Genomic DNA, 15,976 nt, shown 5'->3' with positions numbered 1-15,976 from the left:
TGACCTCCCACAAAGTTGCTTCACAGGCACTTTTCATTTCAGTCTCAGAAAGAGTTGGGTGGGTTGTTTTTGTTTGTTTCATGCCTGTGTGCTCCTGCCTGTGCCTCACGACCACAAAAGCATTTCCTGGGGGGGCTCAGGCACCTCACCCCCACTCGCCTGCCTCCCCCCCAATGCCCTCCCCATGCCCTGGCCACGTTTGCCCAAGAAGTTTTTGCTCTGACCCGGCCCATGGGCTGACCAAGCCACCCGCGGCCATTTGCTTATGGCTTGTTTTCAGTGCCAGGAGCCTGCAAACGGCTTGGGGAGGGTTGCAGCCCAGATTCAATCAGAATTTCACCATCAGGGCAGCTCCTTCCCCTGGCAGCAGCTCTGGCTGATCCTATCTTTAGGTCTGTCAACCTTATGGCAGCCTGAGTTCTCAAAGCTTTTTGCTTGGCCCAAAAGGCCATGCTGTGACCCATTCCTGCCGCCCAGGAGGAGCAGAGCCACCTCCACCACCTGGAGAGGCTGCTGGTGGGGCAGACCCTTCCCTGGGAGTGGGACACCAGGATGGGTGTTCTTCAGCTCTGCAGCAAGATGAATTTCAAGGAGAAGTGGCAAAACCCACCACCTGGCACAGCCACGCCAGGCACCGGGGTCTCTGTGCCTTCAGCACAACCCTCAGCTACGGCGTGAGAAGGAAGGAGCCAGTGCTAAGAAGAGACGAGAAGGAGCCAGTGCTAAGAAGAGACGAGAAGAGAAGGGGAAAATAAATGAGGTGCAGAAAGGTCATGAAATGTGATAATTTTGACCTGCGAGGGAAGGAAACAGCAGCGTGCTTTCAAAGCAAGGTTCTGCCCATACAGGAAATCGAAGTGCCTGTGCAGCTCACCGGCTGGGTTTTGCCCCGACGATGAAGGTCTCCAGCTGTCCCTGCAAACCCGTCAGGCTCTGCGGTGCTGCACAGCGGGTCCCAGGCGGGCTGGAGCAGCCTCGCTCCGCAGCAGGGCTGGCTGCCCTGCTCTGACCCTGGGGGGTGCTGGTTCTTCTAGGGGGGGGACCTGGGCGTTCTGGTGGTGACAAGGCTCTCCCGGCCAGGACACTGATCTCCTGGATGGACCACTGCTTTTCTGGTGACGACATCCTCTGCTGGTGGGAACACGGTTCTCCTGGTAGGTCGACTGATTTCTGGTGGGGACACTGCTTTTCTGGAGGGGTACGGCTCCCTTGGTGGAGACATTTTTCTCCTGTTAGGCTACAGCTCTCCCAGGAGGGACACTGCTTGCACTGTGGGACGTGGCTCTAGTGAGGTTTTGGTGGCCCCTGGACCACCACCCCACTGTTCCTCATGCTGGTGCTGGCAGGGATGGTTTGGGCAGGGGTACAGCAGGCAGCACTGTGGTGCCTGGCTGGGGGCATGGGGCAGGGTGGATGAGGCTGGGGGCAGCGAGGGGCACAGCTCCCCCAGAGCAGAGACAGCCCAGCTGGGATGAGGCTGGGCTGTGGGGCCATGGAGGCTCCTTACAGGATGTTTTCCCCAAACCTCGTGCCCCCATCACAGGCACGGGGTCGTGCGTTAGCTGGGTGTCGGGGCTCTCCCCATGGGGTTGCGCGGCAGCAAGGAGAGCGTCCCGAGCAGCAGCAGCCCCCAGGGCACTGCTGGGGACCTGCTGCTCCAGGCCCTGGAAGATCTCTCCAAGATCAACTTTAAAAAATTCCGGCACGCGTTGGCGTATGGAGACCTGCAAGGCAGGAACCACATCCCCTGGGGACGGCTGGAAAAGGCCGACTGGATTGACACTACGAACCTCATGATGAATTCCTACAGCGGGGAGGATGCCCTGGATGTGGCGATAATTGTCTTTAAGCACATCCAGCTCCGTGAAGCTGCCTACCAGCTCCAGGAAAAAAGGGAGAAAGGTGGGAAGGCCAAGCAGCTCCCCGGTGAGTATAGCATCTCACAGGGTCCTGGGGGCCGTGTCTGCCAGAGCCTGTGGTTGGCACCAGGAGGATGCTATGGATAGGGCGGTGGGTTGGGGGTCCCTGTGGCAGGGTGTGGGGGGTTCCTCCAGGGAGGAGGAGGTGGAAGAGGATTTGGGGGTGTTAGAGGCTCAGTGATGCTGCTCACTAACACCCCTTTCTCTTCCTGCCCTGGGGTCTGCTCCTCTGCTGGATTCATCATCACCAGGTAGCTGCTGGCGGGGAGAAGCTGGGGGGGGCTCTGCTGCTGCTTGCCCTGTAGTCTGCAAGTGTGTGAAGAGGCCTCCCACCCTTCCAGATTACCAGAGGGATTACAAAAAAGCCATATGCCAGGAGTACAGCCACATAAAGGACCAAAATGCCCGGGTGGGTGATAGCGTGAGCCTGGAGAGCAGGTACTCGAAGCTGGTGATTGTCAACAAGCACCGTGATGAAGAGGAACGGGAGCACGAGATCATGGCCATGGGGCAGCGGCACGCAGAGATCATGAAGGAGCAAGCCAGCTCCTCCATCACTGTTGATGACCTCTTTGATCCTGGCCCCGATGTCTGGACCCCCAAGGTAGTTGTGCTCGTGGGAGCTGCGGGCATGGGCAAGACGATGACGGCCAGGAAGATCATGCTGGACTGGGCGTCTGACAAGGTGTTTGCGAAGTTTGACTACGTCTTCTACATCCACTGCCGGGAGGGCAACCTCTTCACCAGAGAGGCCAGCATGGCTGAGCTCATCACCCAGTGCTGTCCCAGTGGCTCTCTGCCGCTCGACAAGGTGCTGGAGCAGCCGGAGAAGCTCCTGTTTGTGATTGACGGCTTTGATGAGCTCCGCTTCTCCTTCCACCTGCCTGAGCCTGAGCTGTGCTCCCAGCCCAAGGAGAAGAGCCTAGTGGAAATCACCCTGAGCAGCCTCTTCCGCAGGAGGTTCCTGCCTGAGAGCTCCCTGCTCATCACCACGAGGCCGGCCGCCCTGCAGAAACTGAGCAGGTTCCTGAAGTGCGAGCGCTACGCTGAAATTGTGGGGTTTTCTGAGGTGGAGAGGAAGGAATATTTCTACAAGTTTTTCAACAACGCAGAGCAGGCGGCTGCTGTCTTCCAGTTCGTCAGAGGGAACGAGGCGCTCCTCTCCACATGTCTCTTGCAGGTTCGGTCAGTGTAAGCTCACAGGCGCCTGCTGTGGGGCTCTGGCCACCGTCCTCAGCGTAAAATCCACCCTGACAGAGCTGGACCTGGCTGGGAATGAGGACCTGAGGGATGGCTGTGTGAAGCTGCTATGTGAGGGGCTGAGATGTGGTGCCTGCCCGCTGCAGACGCTGCGGTAAGGGACGTCACCAGCGCCAGGAGGCTGTGGGACCATTTGTCTCTTCTTATAAGCCTTGAAGATGGAAGAAAAAAAAAAAAAAAAAGAAAGGCCCGTTTACTGCTGCTGCTTCTGCTGAGGATAGCTTGAGGCATCACAGACCTACTTGTCGCAAGGGCAACAAGTATTATTGCCTTTTCCATCAATATAATTTAGTTCCACATTTTTAAATGGATGAGTCCCTGCTAGGACACTGTAGGAAAGGGGGAGCGCTCATTTTCAGTGCTGAGCCCAGATGGAGAAGTTAGAGGAGAGGCCTGTGCTACTGTCCCTGCTCTTTGCTTGGCTGTAGGTGTCTCTGTGCACCTCAGGCACCTTCTCCCCGGCCTCTCGCTCTGCTGCTGTGGGTGGTTTTGGGTCCCTGTGTACCCGGGCAGGGACAGGGCTGGCCACACACCGTGTAGAAACACGTAATTACAGAATTGGATTCGCCCCACAGAACATTTCTGGGAAGGAGATGAACTGTCCCTTAGTTGTATCTGCATTTTCCCCTCCTTTTGTTTTTTTTTTTTTTTTTTTTGAGGGTGTTTCCATTTCCCGCATTTTCCCCTGGTATAGATTCAGCCTGGACAACGAGGTTTGAAAGAGGGAATCTCTCTGAAACTTCAAGAGTGAGGCAGATTGATCTCACCCACTCGAGCAATATTCATGGTTTGTCCCCAGACCTTCACCCCCCGGCGGGGCAGACGCTGTCTGGTCGCCTCACCTCTCCATTCCCACGCCCGGCCCAGCGGGGATGCCGCTGGGTATCCGCTCGTGGCTGCACTTTGGCATTTTGTCCCTTGGAGTCTGCAGATTTGGGTCACGGTTTGTGCTCTGGAGCACGTTTGAGCCGCTGGGGACACTGAACGAGGAGCAGCAAACAGCAGTTACAGGCGTGCCATCTCGGGGGGAGGGATGGGGAGAGGGCCCTGAGATGTTCCCCTCCCTTTTCCAACAGTGTCCCCAGAGCCTCTGCAGGAGCCAGCCCCGTGCCCAGGCTCGGGCTGGGGGCACTGGCCGGGTCTCTCTGACCGGGGGCGATGGAACTGGGCACCCTCATCACCGTCTCTTCTGCAGGTTGGGCTGCTGCAACCTCACGGCCGCCGGCTGCAGGGACCTCACTGCTGTGCTGGGCGCGATGCCCAGCCTGGCCCAGCTGGACCTGAGCGACAACCCCGTGGAGGACAGCGGTGTGCGGATGCTCTGCAGGGCGCTGGCGGGGCCTGGCTGTGGCACCCAGAAGCTCTGGTACGGGGCATCGGGCTTTGCTCCCCATAGGCACCTTTCTGGTGGGCTTGCGGCCGGGTGGCTGCTCTGCCCCTGCAGTGCCACGTCACTGCCCCGAACCGCTCTGATTAAACAGCCTGAGCACATCCCCTGGCTCAAAGAGGAGCGGGTGGTTTTTGGAGAGCACTGAGCTCAGCTTAGCCAATGTTCTGTCGCCCGCGCAGGCTGTGGCAGTGCCGGCTGACGGAGGGGAGCTGCGGGGCCCTCGCCGAGGTGCTCCCCATCTGCCCCATCCTGAGGGAGCTGCACCTGGGCGTCAACGAGCTGGGGGACGGCGGTGTGTGGCAGCTGAGCGAGGGCCTGTGGGATCCTGCCTGCCGGCTGCAGACGCTGAGGTGAGGGGCTGCCGGGGGCATCGCTGGGTGGGCACCGAGAGCCTTGGCAAGTGGAGTGTCAAAACCAGAAAGAATTACCGCTGCATGCTCCAAGGATGTAACGTGCGCCTGGGCTATGCAGCAGTGCGCTGGCTGCCCTCCCAAGACCCGCAGGGCCACCACCACTGCGACAGCTCTGGTTTTCCCACCTGTTTTTAAACTTGAGCTTTTTACCCACTTCTCCTCTGGAGCTACAAACATGCCCCATCTCAGCCACCCTACGAACAGAGGTAGCAGAAAGCCAGGCCGGGGCACAGGCTGCAGAGAGGCTGTGCAGCAGAGGTGGTAAAACTGGAGTCAGTGGCATCTCCCAGGGCTCGGGCAACATCCCCCCACCTGCACAACCCCACAGGAAAAGGGGTCTGGGCTCAGCTGGTGGGGACAGGGGAGTGAACGGGGCAGTGAGTAGCATCTCTGCCACTCAGAACAGTGCTGGAGCTAGGGAGGAGGGCGGTGGGCAGTGCAGCCCTGCAGCCTGGCAGTGGTTTTAAGCTCCAGCAGTGATGCTGAGACTAGGGGAGAGGGCTGCAGTGCCCCAGGTGGGAGATGTGGCTCTGCTGGGGCAGACAGCAGCTTCCAGGTCCCCCTCACCACTAGCCAGTGCCTTCAGGGGGCTGCGGGTGCTGCCCACCCCTGGTACTACAGGAATCAAAGAGGAAAAACCTACAAGATTTGGGAGGAAATATAAAAGCGAGATACCTTGAGAGCAGGGGCAGTTTTTCTCCACTGAGATGTCCTCCTCCCCATCGGCCCCAGGGCAAAGGTGCCGTTAACGTGGAGGGGGCTGTGGGCACCGTCCCCGCAGCTCAGCGGGTGGCTGTGACGATGCCCCTCTCCTCCGGCTGTGCCTCACACAGGCTGTGGCAGTGCCAGCTGACGGAGGAGAGCTGCAGGGCTCTGGCTGCGGTGCTCCCTGTCTGCCCCAGCCTGAGGGAGATGCACCTGGGTGACAACGAGCTGGGGGACGGCGGCGTGCGGTGGCTGAGCGAGGGCCTGCGGGATCCTGCCTGCCGGCTGCAGACGCTGAGGTGAGGGGCTGCTGGGGCTCTTGGGGCGGGAGGATGCTCTCTGCAGGGACCCTCTGCCTCCCACGCGTGCTCCCCCGCTGAGGCTCCTACAGCTGGTCCCCATCCCTCTCCAGGGCAGCTTGGACACCTTCGGGTGGGTGCCAAGAGCCTTGATAGGCAGGGTGCTAGCAGCTTACAAATAGAAAATTATTTATTCATTAGCTAGACGAGATTATTTTTTATCATCCAGATGAGATAATTAGGATTTAAAGCTCTCTGAGGGGGAGCAGCAGTATGCTCGCTGACCCAGCTGCTGTTATTCCATTCACCAGCACATTCTGGGTGTGCATACATAGACATTTGCCTTCTAACAACCACCCTGATCGTGTTTTGTGGTTGTAAGAAATAATGAGGGGGTACCCCAGTCAAGAGGAAGCCCAGACCTGCCCGTGCCCATCTAAGGGATGTTCCCCATCCTGGGAAGATGACACCCAGCACCAGACACCTCACAATAAGCCTGGAGCAAGGCTCTGGAACAAGCCCCCCTGGAAGTTATTTCCAGGCGCCCAGAGGAGCCAGCGGGGGTGTGCAGGCAGCCTGAGCGAGGTCTTTGGCTCTGAAGGTCTGTGTGTGAAATGTCCAAACGTCTGCTCTCTCCAACACCTCCCTGGCAGCCTGTGGAAGTGCCAACTGACCGGTGCCTGCTGCAAGGATCTCTGTGCTGCGCTCAGCACCAGCCGGAGCTTGGAGCACCTGGACCTCAGCGAGAACGACCTGGGAGATGGCGGCGTGTGGCTGCTGTGCGAGTCGCTTGGGCACCCCACCTGCGCCTTGCAGAGGCTGTGGTAAGGGGCTGGGGGCTGCTCCGGCCATGGGGCTGCTCCCCGCGGGGCTGGGGACAGACCAGGCGTGCTGTGAGCCTCCCCGTGCCGCAGCTCCCGGCCTGCCCTGCAGGTGGGAGAGTCGTTTCTGTGAAGCTCTGGGTGCTCCCGGGCTCACCTGAGAGTGCTCCATGGACCAGCCTGAGCCTCAGTCTCCCCCATGCTCTCTGCTTCCTGAAGCAGAAAAAGCAAGCTAGGACAGAGGCCAGACAACACCAGAAAAACCCCATGCTGGCTGCTTTTTGTCTGGTTTTTTTTGGGCTGTGCAATGTTATGGACAACAGTCAATAGCTTGAGTAGATTTAACCTCTTTCCTTCTCCTCTCTAAAGGCTAAAGAAATCTGGATTAAATGAAGAGACATTACAAAAGCTGGGTGCTCTCAAAGAAATAAACCCCAAGCTGTATATAGGATACATTTGACGAGCAGGACTTGCCTGTGTGAGTGGCTTTAGCCTGGCAGCTCCCTGACAGAGTCTGCACGTGTGTTCAGAGGAGATGAGGGGCTGGAAGATGTTGTTTTCATTCGTGAGAGGTCCTTTTAGTGCTGAAAGCACCTTCCAAGAGGCGTGGCCAGGCTCTGAGGAGCGTAAGAACCACCACGCAGAGCCGAGATGTGTTTGTGCATCACAGGCCCAGACGGGAGCTCATCCATGGGTCCGGGGGGGTGGAGGGGCCAGGGCCGAGGCAATGGATGAATGTGAAACTGGAGCGTTTGGTGCCTGCTGTTGAGAGTGCCTGAACACACCTTCGCTGCAGATATTTATTCACTACCCCTAGTTCATTCACTGTGATTCATACACTGATGAGGGTTTCTGTATTTGTCTCCTCCTGGAGTTTCCATGCAAGTCTTCTCCCTCTCCTTTTTGGCCATGTATTTATTGTGGAGGATACTTGTGTTATACCCTGTTAAATAAAGATCCCCTCCCCGCAGTCTCTTCACGCTGTGACATTTCCATTCGCTGCCATGCCGGGAGCGATGCCCCCGCCCTCGCGGGGCCCAGGCAGCCCCGGGGTGCTGGCAGGCCCGCAGGCTGGTGTCTCTCCCAGTACCTGGGGCATAGCTATGCAGCTGAGCAGAGTGGGGCTAACGAAGCACAAATCTGTTCAAACTCTGCGGTCGCTCTGGGGACCGGCGCAGCTCTCGCCAGGGGTAAGAATGGTGCTGCTTCTCCTCCCTCGTGACCCAATTCTGTCTCTCAGCCCCAGTGCTGAGCTCCAGCTCCATGAGTCCACTGAGGTGACACCTGGGACTGCGCTCCATCCCCTTGCAGGCCTCGTCAGAGCCCTGCAGGCAGTGGGACTGGTGGTTGCCCACGCCAGACGCCGGGAAGTGCCAGCACCCAGCCTGGGGCCAGGGGCACCGGCCACACACCCGGCCAGGGCTGCACAGGGAACCAGACCTCCCAGGTCCCTTTGCAGTCCCTGGCCCAGCCAATCTCACGTCCCCCAAAACTGCTTTGCCGATTGCAGGCCCCAGCCTGGAAACTGACAGGGGCAGGGGCCCTCCTGGGAGCTTCCTGCTCATCACCTGAGCATCGTGCCTGTGGTTTGACAGGTTCAGCCCCACGCTGGCACAAGCAGCAGCAAAACCTGTTCAGCACAACACTGCCAGGAGACCTCGATCCTCCTACAGCCAGGCACCAGCCCCAGGGGAGAGCCTGACCTCCAGCTCCCATCCTCTGCCAGGGTCCGGAAACCACTGCCTCCTTGGCGATGTCTAACAAGGTAATTTGAGGATTACGGTGAGGGACAGAAGCCAGCTGGCTGGGAACAGCTGGAGCCTGTGCTCAGGGGAACCCAAAATAGCCTGAGAGGCTGGGGAAATGGGCAACACAAGAGCATCCCAGACAGTCCACAGAGATTAAACAAGCTCAGAGGTGCCGTGGCCACCCTAAAAGCACCTGAGAAAGCCACTGGTGAAAGGGGTCAAGAGAATACAAGAAAGCTCAGAGGAACCAGGGAAAAAAACCTCCTGGGAGATCCCAATAGAGAGGAAGTAATCTCTAAGCGAGCCCCAGAGAGCCAAACCAAGGGAGCCCAGAGCACCCTGGAAAGCACAGAACCACGCAGGAGGGCCAAAGGCCAAAAACCCTCCAGAATATCTGAGAAAGACAAAGTGTGAAATGAGCTCTGCAGCACCCCACTTGAGAGGAAGGAGTGGGGTGCAGCTGGGCAGAGAGCAGGAGGGAGTGGGGGAAGGCACTGAGGTGACCATGGGACAAGCTGGATCCTTTGGGGAGCACTGTCAGTGCCCCCAGAACTTGGTGCATGGATGGGGAAGGGGTGAGAGCACTCCCCAAGGGCATGGCTGTGATCACTGGAGCACCAGCATGTCTCCCCTCCAACAGGCTCAGCCTCTTTCAGTGAAAACTAAGTCAAACGTGGCTTATAGCTCATGAGTTATTCCTTTGGGTAACACTACTGAAAGGCTGAAAGACCTGGGGGACACTGAAATACTAGAGGGACCCAAGAGAGCCTGAAAGACACTGAGATAACCCCAGAGAGCCCAGGGGGACCGGCCAGAAGAGCAAAAGGCACTGAGAGCCCCTAAACATCCATTGGGACAGGGAGGGAGCCCAAGATGAACAGAGAAGCTGCGGGGGCCCAGGAGGTGTGAGGCAATCCTGTGGCCAGGATAGAGCTGAGGAGCAGCTTTGAGCTGCTGTAGAGCTCTGCTCACACCATCTGAGCTGCTCTGCGCCTCTGCAAAGCTCAGCTCAGCCGCTGGCACCAGCTCTGCAGAGCTCAAATCTCTGAAGATCCATCAAAAGCTCTAACTGCCTGCTAGACTCTTCCACCAAGACACTTGCAAACACTTCTGAACTACTCAAAATCCTCCAAACCCATCAAAGCTCCACAAAACCACTCAGACCAGCTTGGAACTTCCCCTGAGGTGCAGGGCTGCACCAGCCAGGGACCCTCCTTCTCCTCCTGGAGGCAGGTCACAGCCCTGTTCAAGCAGAGAGGGCAAATGGCCCTGCCCAAGGCAACACCTAAGGCAGGACTGAGCTCCCCTGTGGGCCACGTCTGCACGATGGAGCAGAGCCTGAGATGGGAGAGCTGTAGAAAGAAGAAGGGAAGGTTATTATGGCAAGTGTGGGACTTGGCTTGGGGACTTTCCCTTTTTTAAGCATCTTCCTCATCACTACTGTCAGCAGGGTTCAGTGAGCTGAAGTGCTCTGGGGATGCTGTGGGCTGCACTGGCTGCCTCTCCATGAGCCACAGCAGGGCCCAACAGCTGCCCCATGCAGCCCTGGCCACCTCCACAGCCATCCCAGTAGCCCTGGCCACCTCCACAGCCACAAGATGTCCAGGGTATGCAGGGGCAGGGAGGGCTCAGCAGCCAATGAAACCCCATCCTAAGGAAATCACTTAGCACTTGCCCTTTGAGCCACAGCTGCCAAACCAATCTGCCTCCTGCCCAAGCAAGGCTGTATGCTGAAGTCTACTAGAGAAACAGGACCAAGAACTCAGCCTGAGCTTAATTTTTCCATTAGAAGAGAACAGTGACAAGATGTTTAGATGTGACTTAAACTGTCCAAGCAGATTTTTTTAACCACAGGAAAAAGATTCTGGCTCAGAGTAACAAGAGGTCACAAGAACTCCTGAGGGAAGGCTACTTGCCGAGAGCAGCAGCGTTAAATACATACAGCACAGAATGGGTTATGAAAATTACCCCCCTCAGGTTGATTAAAAAAATTCATCTTCCCTGCAGCAATTTCACAGCTTTCTTGTGTAAGGCTCCAGAGGCAGGCTGAGGTGACATGTCATGGTGCAAGATTATGTCTTCAAACATCTGCATCTCCACTTGCAGAAACCACAGCCCTGCGTCTTCAATCAGCCATCCAGAAGCACCATCCCACATGGCAGGGACAAGTGGAGACACAGAGTCCTTACTGCAACAAGTCTTTATTAAATATTTTCATTTTTGTACAAAAAGCAAACTTAAAATTGTAAACACACTGGACACTAAGAAAACAAACCAATAAACCATATTGTCATAAAACACATTGCTTTGTGTGTTCTCAGTTTTTGAAGCTGCAAGATGGGCCACAGGCAGTTTTGGTCCCAGGCGGGGAATGCCAAACTGCCGAGCTCGTGCGCTTGAAGTATCGAGGCTTGCTCTTGCCAAAAATATCCTCCAGCTTAGGGCTTGGAATTAGCCCAAAGATCTGGTCAACGTTTACTGGGTGATAATACTGGTGTACAATGGCTTCGTTAAGCTGAGCTCCTACAGAATCAACCATACCAGAAATGAGCTTTCTGAGCTCTGCCCAAGGTGCCCTTTGAGCACCCCATGGCAGCTCCCGCCATCCCGAGTGCGCACACGGGCTTTAGCAGCAGCGCACCGGCACCCCAGGGAAGCGGCTCCAGCCCCCTCGCCCCCGGGAGCCGGAGCTGCTGGCAGAGCTGGAGCCTCACCCGCTCCCAGGCGGCACTTTAGGGAAGCTGAGACTGCACCAAGCAAATCTGGAAAGCTCCGGCTTCCTGGGGAAGGTATTAAAGGAAATTGAACCAAACTTGGCACCTACCATCTGCCCAGGCAGGGACAGGCTTCCGAGGTTCATTCTCATCATCTGTGGAGTCGTCGCTGTTCAGATCCATCCCGTAGTTATTTCTGTCCACCTCTGGGGACCTGGATCCCTCTGTACCCTTTGGGAGCCCCAGGTGGGGTGTGGAGATCGACTTCTGGAAGTGCGACAGCTGGAGCTATAGGCTCATTCTGGAGGGGCTGGCTACTGCCAGCCGCAGGCAGCCTGGCCCCTCACGGCTCTGGCACGAAGGGACAGGGCTGGAACCCACGGGATGCTGCTGCAGAGGGGCCAGGGCAGAGCCCTCACATGGGGCAGGAGGGGAGAGGTGAGTTCCCAATGTCACACGCTGGGTGAGGAGCTTCACTGTGCAGGAAAGGCAGCCAGAACTGAGAGCTGCCGGCTCAGTTTCTAGAGCAGAGGCGCCATTCACGCTCATTTTCAACCCCAGTTTAAAAACAGGAGCCAAAAAGGCCACCAACATATGTGTGGGAAGGTTTTCACCTCCACGTTAGCTGGACATCTGTAATCCCCAGACGTGACAGGTAACTTGGGTTGAGATTTTCAGTGAAGCCCAGAAATGCCTAAATTTTTTTATTATTGAACTTTATTTTGAAACCACGTCCCACTGAAAAGCCACACTGCAGCAGGGACTGCAAACGGCAGAGCTGAAACAGCTGCCCACCTGCCCTGTGGCTTCTGAGCTGCCAGGAAGCCCCGGGGGGGCAAGAGCCAGGGCTCCATTGGGCACCGAAGCTGTGGGTCAGACCAGGGCCCACTGAAGCTCAGCGATACCTCCAGGCTCCACGGCCAGGAGCAGGGACCACCAACACCCTAATCCTGCAGGACTCGGCGCTACAGGAGTGTGCACGCATCGGCACAAAACCTGTCACCGTGCTCGGTGATTGAGAACTACTTTTAACCCTTTTCCCCTCCTGATTTTTGTAGAGAAGCCTTAGAAGAACACACCGTGCATGTCTAAGCGCTTGGCTTTTGCACACACGCTCACACCCTTCTCCAGGCTTCATGGCAGATCTGGTGTTGGCGCTCTGGAGCTCTGCTGTGAGTCACGGCAGGGAGCCCGCCAGCCAGGACGGGAGTTTAACTGACAGATACTGCTCGAGTCCGACTCTGAGCTGCTTCTTCCCCACCTGTCCAGTTACCAGGTTTAAGCAGTCCCGGCCCAGCCAGGCTCCCGCAGAGCCGCAGGCCAGAACGGGGCGGGCGCGGCGCTGAGCCGGCGCCTCGTGACGTGCTGCCATCCTGTGGCCGTTCCCAACATCTTTTCCAAGAGAAAGCACTTGTTTTTCGTTCGGGTTCCCCCCGTGCTGCGCTCTCGGCCAAGCACCCCCGCCGACAGACACCCCGGTCCTCTGCACAGGTGCCTGTTAAACCACAACCACCCACACCCCAGGTTCGTTTCCTGCTCCACACTGATGGGTAATAAATCTGCGGGCTGTCTCCAAACCCCAGGAACCCCCTGGACACCCCAGACACGTAACCTGGGGGCTTTGCTGGAGCCAGGACTCACCTTCACCGTTCTGCTCAGCCATGTGCCAGAGGCAGCCGTCCATGCTTCTAGCTGCTTGATTTTCTTCTCCTCTCCCAGCCACTGCTGGGGCTCCTGCAGACCATCTTCTTCCTGTTAAGACACAAGAATTAAGTTGTTCTTCATTCATGTTCAGGCTGTCTGAGGAACAGAGCCATGTTTTCCTTAAAAAAAAAATCCTCAGTCCCTCTGTGTCATCTTCTGCAGAAAAAACCCTCAAACCCAAGACTCAAAGCTAAAGCAATTCCTGTCTTTGCTCAGGTCCAGATCAACAGGGTCTCCAGAGCCCACGCTCACCTTTACCACTTTGAGCCAGGGCTTAGAAGCCACAGCAATGGATTCTGGTTGCTTGGCTCTCATCTCCTGCCCAGGCAGCTGGTGCAGCTCTTTTGGGCTCTCTTCCTCCTAATAGAGAAAAAAAAAAATAAAAAAAATCACTGCTTAAGCTCCTTTTCAACACAAACCACTTTTTCCAGGAATTTCTTCTCCCATACTACTCCAGAGGGAAGAGCTAACAGGAGGGCAAGAGCTGCAAGCACTTTGAATTATATTCAACTTCTCTCTTATCTGGAGGAGCTTTGCTGTGGCTCCCTCCAGCACAGTTGCTTGCAACATATGAAGAATTTAAACCTTCATTAAAATTACATAGCACAAATCAGAGTTTGAATGTCATGGACCCAGTGAGTAAGAGCAGCAAGAAAAATACAGAAGGAGAAATTTAACCTTAAGAGGACCGGCATTTGAAGGGTTGAGTTTTCACTAATGAAGAAGGTAGAAGAAAGAGTGATGTTAAGAGTAGAGAGTGGAAGGAAAATGTTACTGTGATATTTTGAGACAAAGAGCCTTGACTTTAAGCCATACCATTCTTTGTATAAGTGCAAATGAAGTTACATGAAGCCATATGATACCTGGTATTTGTCATGGGGATCACATCCTCCAAATACAGTGAGTGAATGTAATAGGGAAAAGTAAAATCTCTTACTAATTTCCACAGTCATTTAAGTATCAGTGGGTGCCATTTGGAGGTGTTCTTCCCAGGGCCATTGCATGGCAGCCATCCCCCTTGTGACGGGGCTGAGAAGGCTCACCTGTAACAAGAGAACAGCCAAGCTTTAGCAACAGAGCGGGCTCATGGGTGCACAACCCCAAACCCTCACAATAAGGTGTTGGCTTGTCATCGGTTTTATTTGTTCCTCTAAATAACACAGTAAGTGTTAAAACCTTAAACATGTTTTAACCACAACCTTGGAAAACAAGTCTGATCTTAAAATAAGTCTGTGTGTCCTGTGTCTCACTGGTTTACAGCAGAGAAGTTGTTCCAAGACCACTTCAACTCCCCACCTTTACGCTTTTCTCAGCACACAGTGCTGACTCCAGCTGTGGCTGGGTGGCCTTCTCCTTCCCTCGCTGTTTGTGACCCCTGGGGAAAAAAGCCATAATTTAGTGATAGAAGAGAGCATGTCCACCATCCCCAACAGCAGTCTTAAAGCCTCTTGCTTCAGCACCCCAAATCTTTGGGACAGCCTGACACTCCCACCACTCCCCAATTTCAGCAATACTATTTACGCATACTGCTTCTCCATGCCTGTTGACAAGTCCCCTCCTCCAGGACAGAAACAAGCTAATACCTCTCCTTCACTTCTTCCACCTGTTGCTGCTCTAAAAGACTTTTCAGTTCCAAGACTTTTCCTTTTACTTCATCCTCTCTCTTTCTCTGCAGTGGCTCTTGCTGCTCAAATTCATCTTTCTCCTGAAGAAGAGAAAAGAAAACCCTTGTACCTCTCCAGCTCAAGTGGGGAAAGGTGGCAGGATATGAATCAAAAGCTCTGAGACAGTCCGTGCGAGTAGTACCTCACCCTCACCTTCCAGCACAGCCTCCCAGCTAGGGGGTTCCCACAGGTACCCTCATGTTCAAACCCAACTCTTGCAGGGTGGACCCCAAACCCCTGCAGCAGGAGCAGCAGTGTCCCTTCCCTGTCCCCCCAGCCAGAACAGCATGCGGGTTCCCCACTGCTCCTTTCCTCTTCAACATGCAGGAGGGACCTAGAGTTGCTCTTACCAGCCTTGGCCCTTTCTGCTTCTGCACATCAGCTTCCCCATGCTTCTTTGACAGCTTTTTCTTGCTCCGCTCCTCCGCCACCTTCTCCTCCCGCGCTTGAGAGGTGCGCACCTGAGGGAGCCCCGAGGACACACCTCAGCCTCATCCGAAGCTGCTTCCGAAGCCTGGGATACTCCAGGTCCTAGTGAGCCCGAGAGCCTCACACCCAGCAAGCAACACATGTGCACTGGATTTACAGAATCACAGAACCATCTAGGTTGGAAAAGACCTTGAAGATCATCTAGTCCAACCATTTAGCACCAACCACCACTTACTACCACCCGTGCCAAGAGACCCATCGCTTGGAGTGACAGCAACAGCGGGCTGGCCAGGGCTGGGGGCACTTTTGACCGCTCAGATTTTGGGAAAGGCTGGAAGGAGCACAATTCCTTTGTTTCCTAATGTTGACCCCTTCCACAGGTCACTTAGTCCACCCCCAAAATAAGCAGCCATCCTCTTCCCAAAGGCTCAGCCAGGCACCGCCTCCCCCAGCCCCACAGAACCTGCAGAGCTGTACAAAAGCAGCAGCACCAGCCACATGTGGCCATCAATAGCCCATCAGGGCACATTCCTCATCCTCTGCCAGCCCTCAGGAAGGCCAGACGAGGCTTTGAAAGCCAAATGTGATAGACACAGACAGAGCCAAGCCTAGCGATGAGCACCCCTCGCACACCCCTCTCTCCCACCACACCTTTGCCACCCCCTACGAGCAAAACTGACGCTTTGTGCCAACAGCTGGCTTCCAGAGCACTGCCAGCTGGGGGGCTGCCTGCTCGGCAGGGCAAGTCAAGGGGTGCTGCCACATTCCTTGAACACAGAGCACCAACAGCACTGCATGTCACAACAGGAGTGCTTAGAACCACTGCAAAGGTATGGAGAACAAAAGCCTCCTCTTGTTAGACAAAGAATTTCAGCGTCTGGTGCAGACTTACACACTACTGGATTAGTCA

The 15,976-nt window shown here is 55.8% G+C and overlaps 2 protein-coding genes across 2 annotated transcripts in view; one reads left to right on the top strand and one right to left on the bottom strand.

Annotated features, from left to right (window-relative positions):
- Nucleotides 1–1,583: 1,583 nt before the first annotated feature.
- LOC141966203 (NACHT, LRR and PYD domains-containing protein 12-like) lies at nucleotides 1,584–7,267 on the top strand. The gene is made up of 7 exons (XM_074918637.1): nucleotides 1,584–1,926; nucleotides 2,225–3,110; nucleotides 4,375–4,545; nucleotides 4,749–4,919; nucleotides 5,816–5,986; nucleotides 6,640–6,810; nucleotides 7,177–7,267. Exons 1-7 carry the CDS (start codon nucleotides 1,584–1,586, stop codon nucleotides 7,265–7,267), a joined length of 2,004 nt encoding a protein of 667 aa, XP_074774738.1.
- Nucleotides 7,268–10,790: 3,523 nt separating this feature from the next.
- Nucleotides 10,791–15,976, bottom strand: part of LOC141966202 (inner centromere protein-like) — a 14,801-nt gene continuing 9,615 nt past the window's right edge. The window contains exons 10-13 of the mRNA XM_074918636.1: nucleotides 13,226–13,333; nucleotides 12,911–13,021; nucleotides 11,380–11,536; nucleotides 10,791–11,078 (exon numbers count right to left, since the gene is read on the bottom strand). Coding sequence (XP_074774737.1) covers nucleotides 10,873–11,078; nucleotides 11,380–11,536; nucleotides 12,911–13,021; nucleotides 13,226–13,333 — 582 coding nt within the window. The 3' untranslated portion in view covers nucleotides 10,791–10,872. The remainder of the gene's footprint in view (nucleotides 11,079–11,379; nucleotides 11,537–12,910; nucleotides 13,022–13,225; nucleotides 13,334–15,976) is intronic.

This window comes from Athene noctua, chromosome 14, assembly GCF_965140245.1.
Source record: "Athene noctua chromosome 14, bAthNoc1.hap1.1, whole genome shotgun sequence".
Classification (NCBI taxonomy): Eukaryota; Metazoa; Chordata; class Aves; order Strigiformes; family Strigidae; genus Athene; species Athene noctua.
The sequence above is the reverse complement of the archived record's forward strand: the minus strand, read 5'-3'. Positions and strand labels throughout refer to the sequence as shown.

Coding starts and splice junctions, on each gene's coding strand:
- LOC141966203 (XM_074918637.1), top strand. CDS start 1,584: ATGGGGTTGCGCGGCAGCAAGGAGAGCGTCCCGAGCAGCAGCAGCCCC. Junction 1,927..2,224: donor GAAGGCCAAGCAGCTCCCCG/GTGAGTATAGCA, acceptor CTTGCCCTGTAG/TCTGCAAGTGTGTGAAGAGG. Junction 3,111..4,374: donor CTCTTGCAGGTTCGGTCAGT/GTAAGCTCACAG, acceptor TCTCTTCTGCAG/GTTGGGCTGCTGCAACCTCA.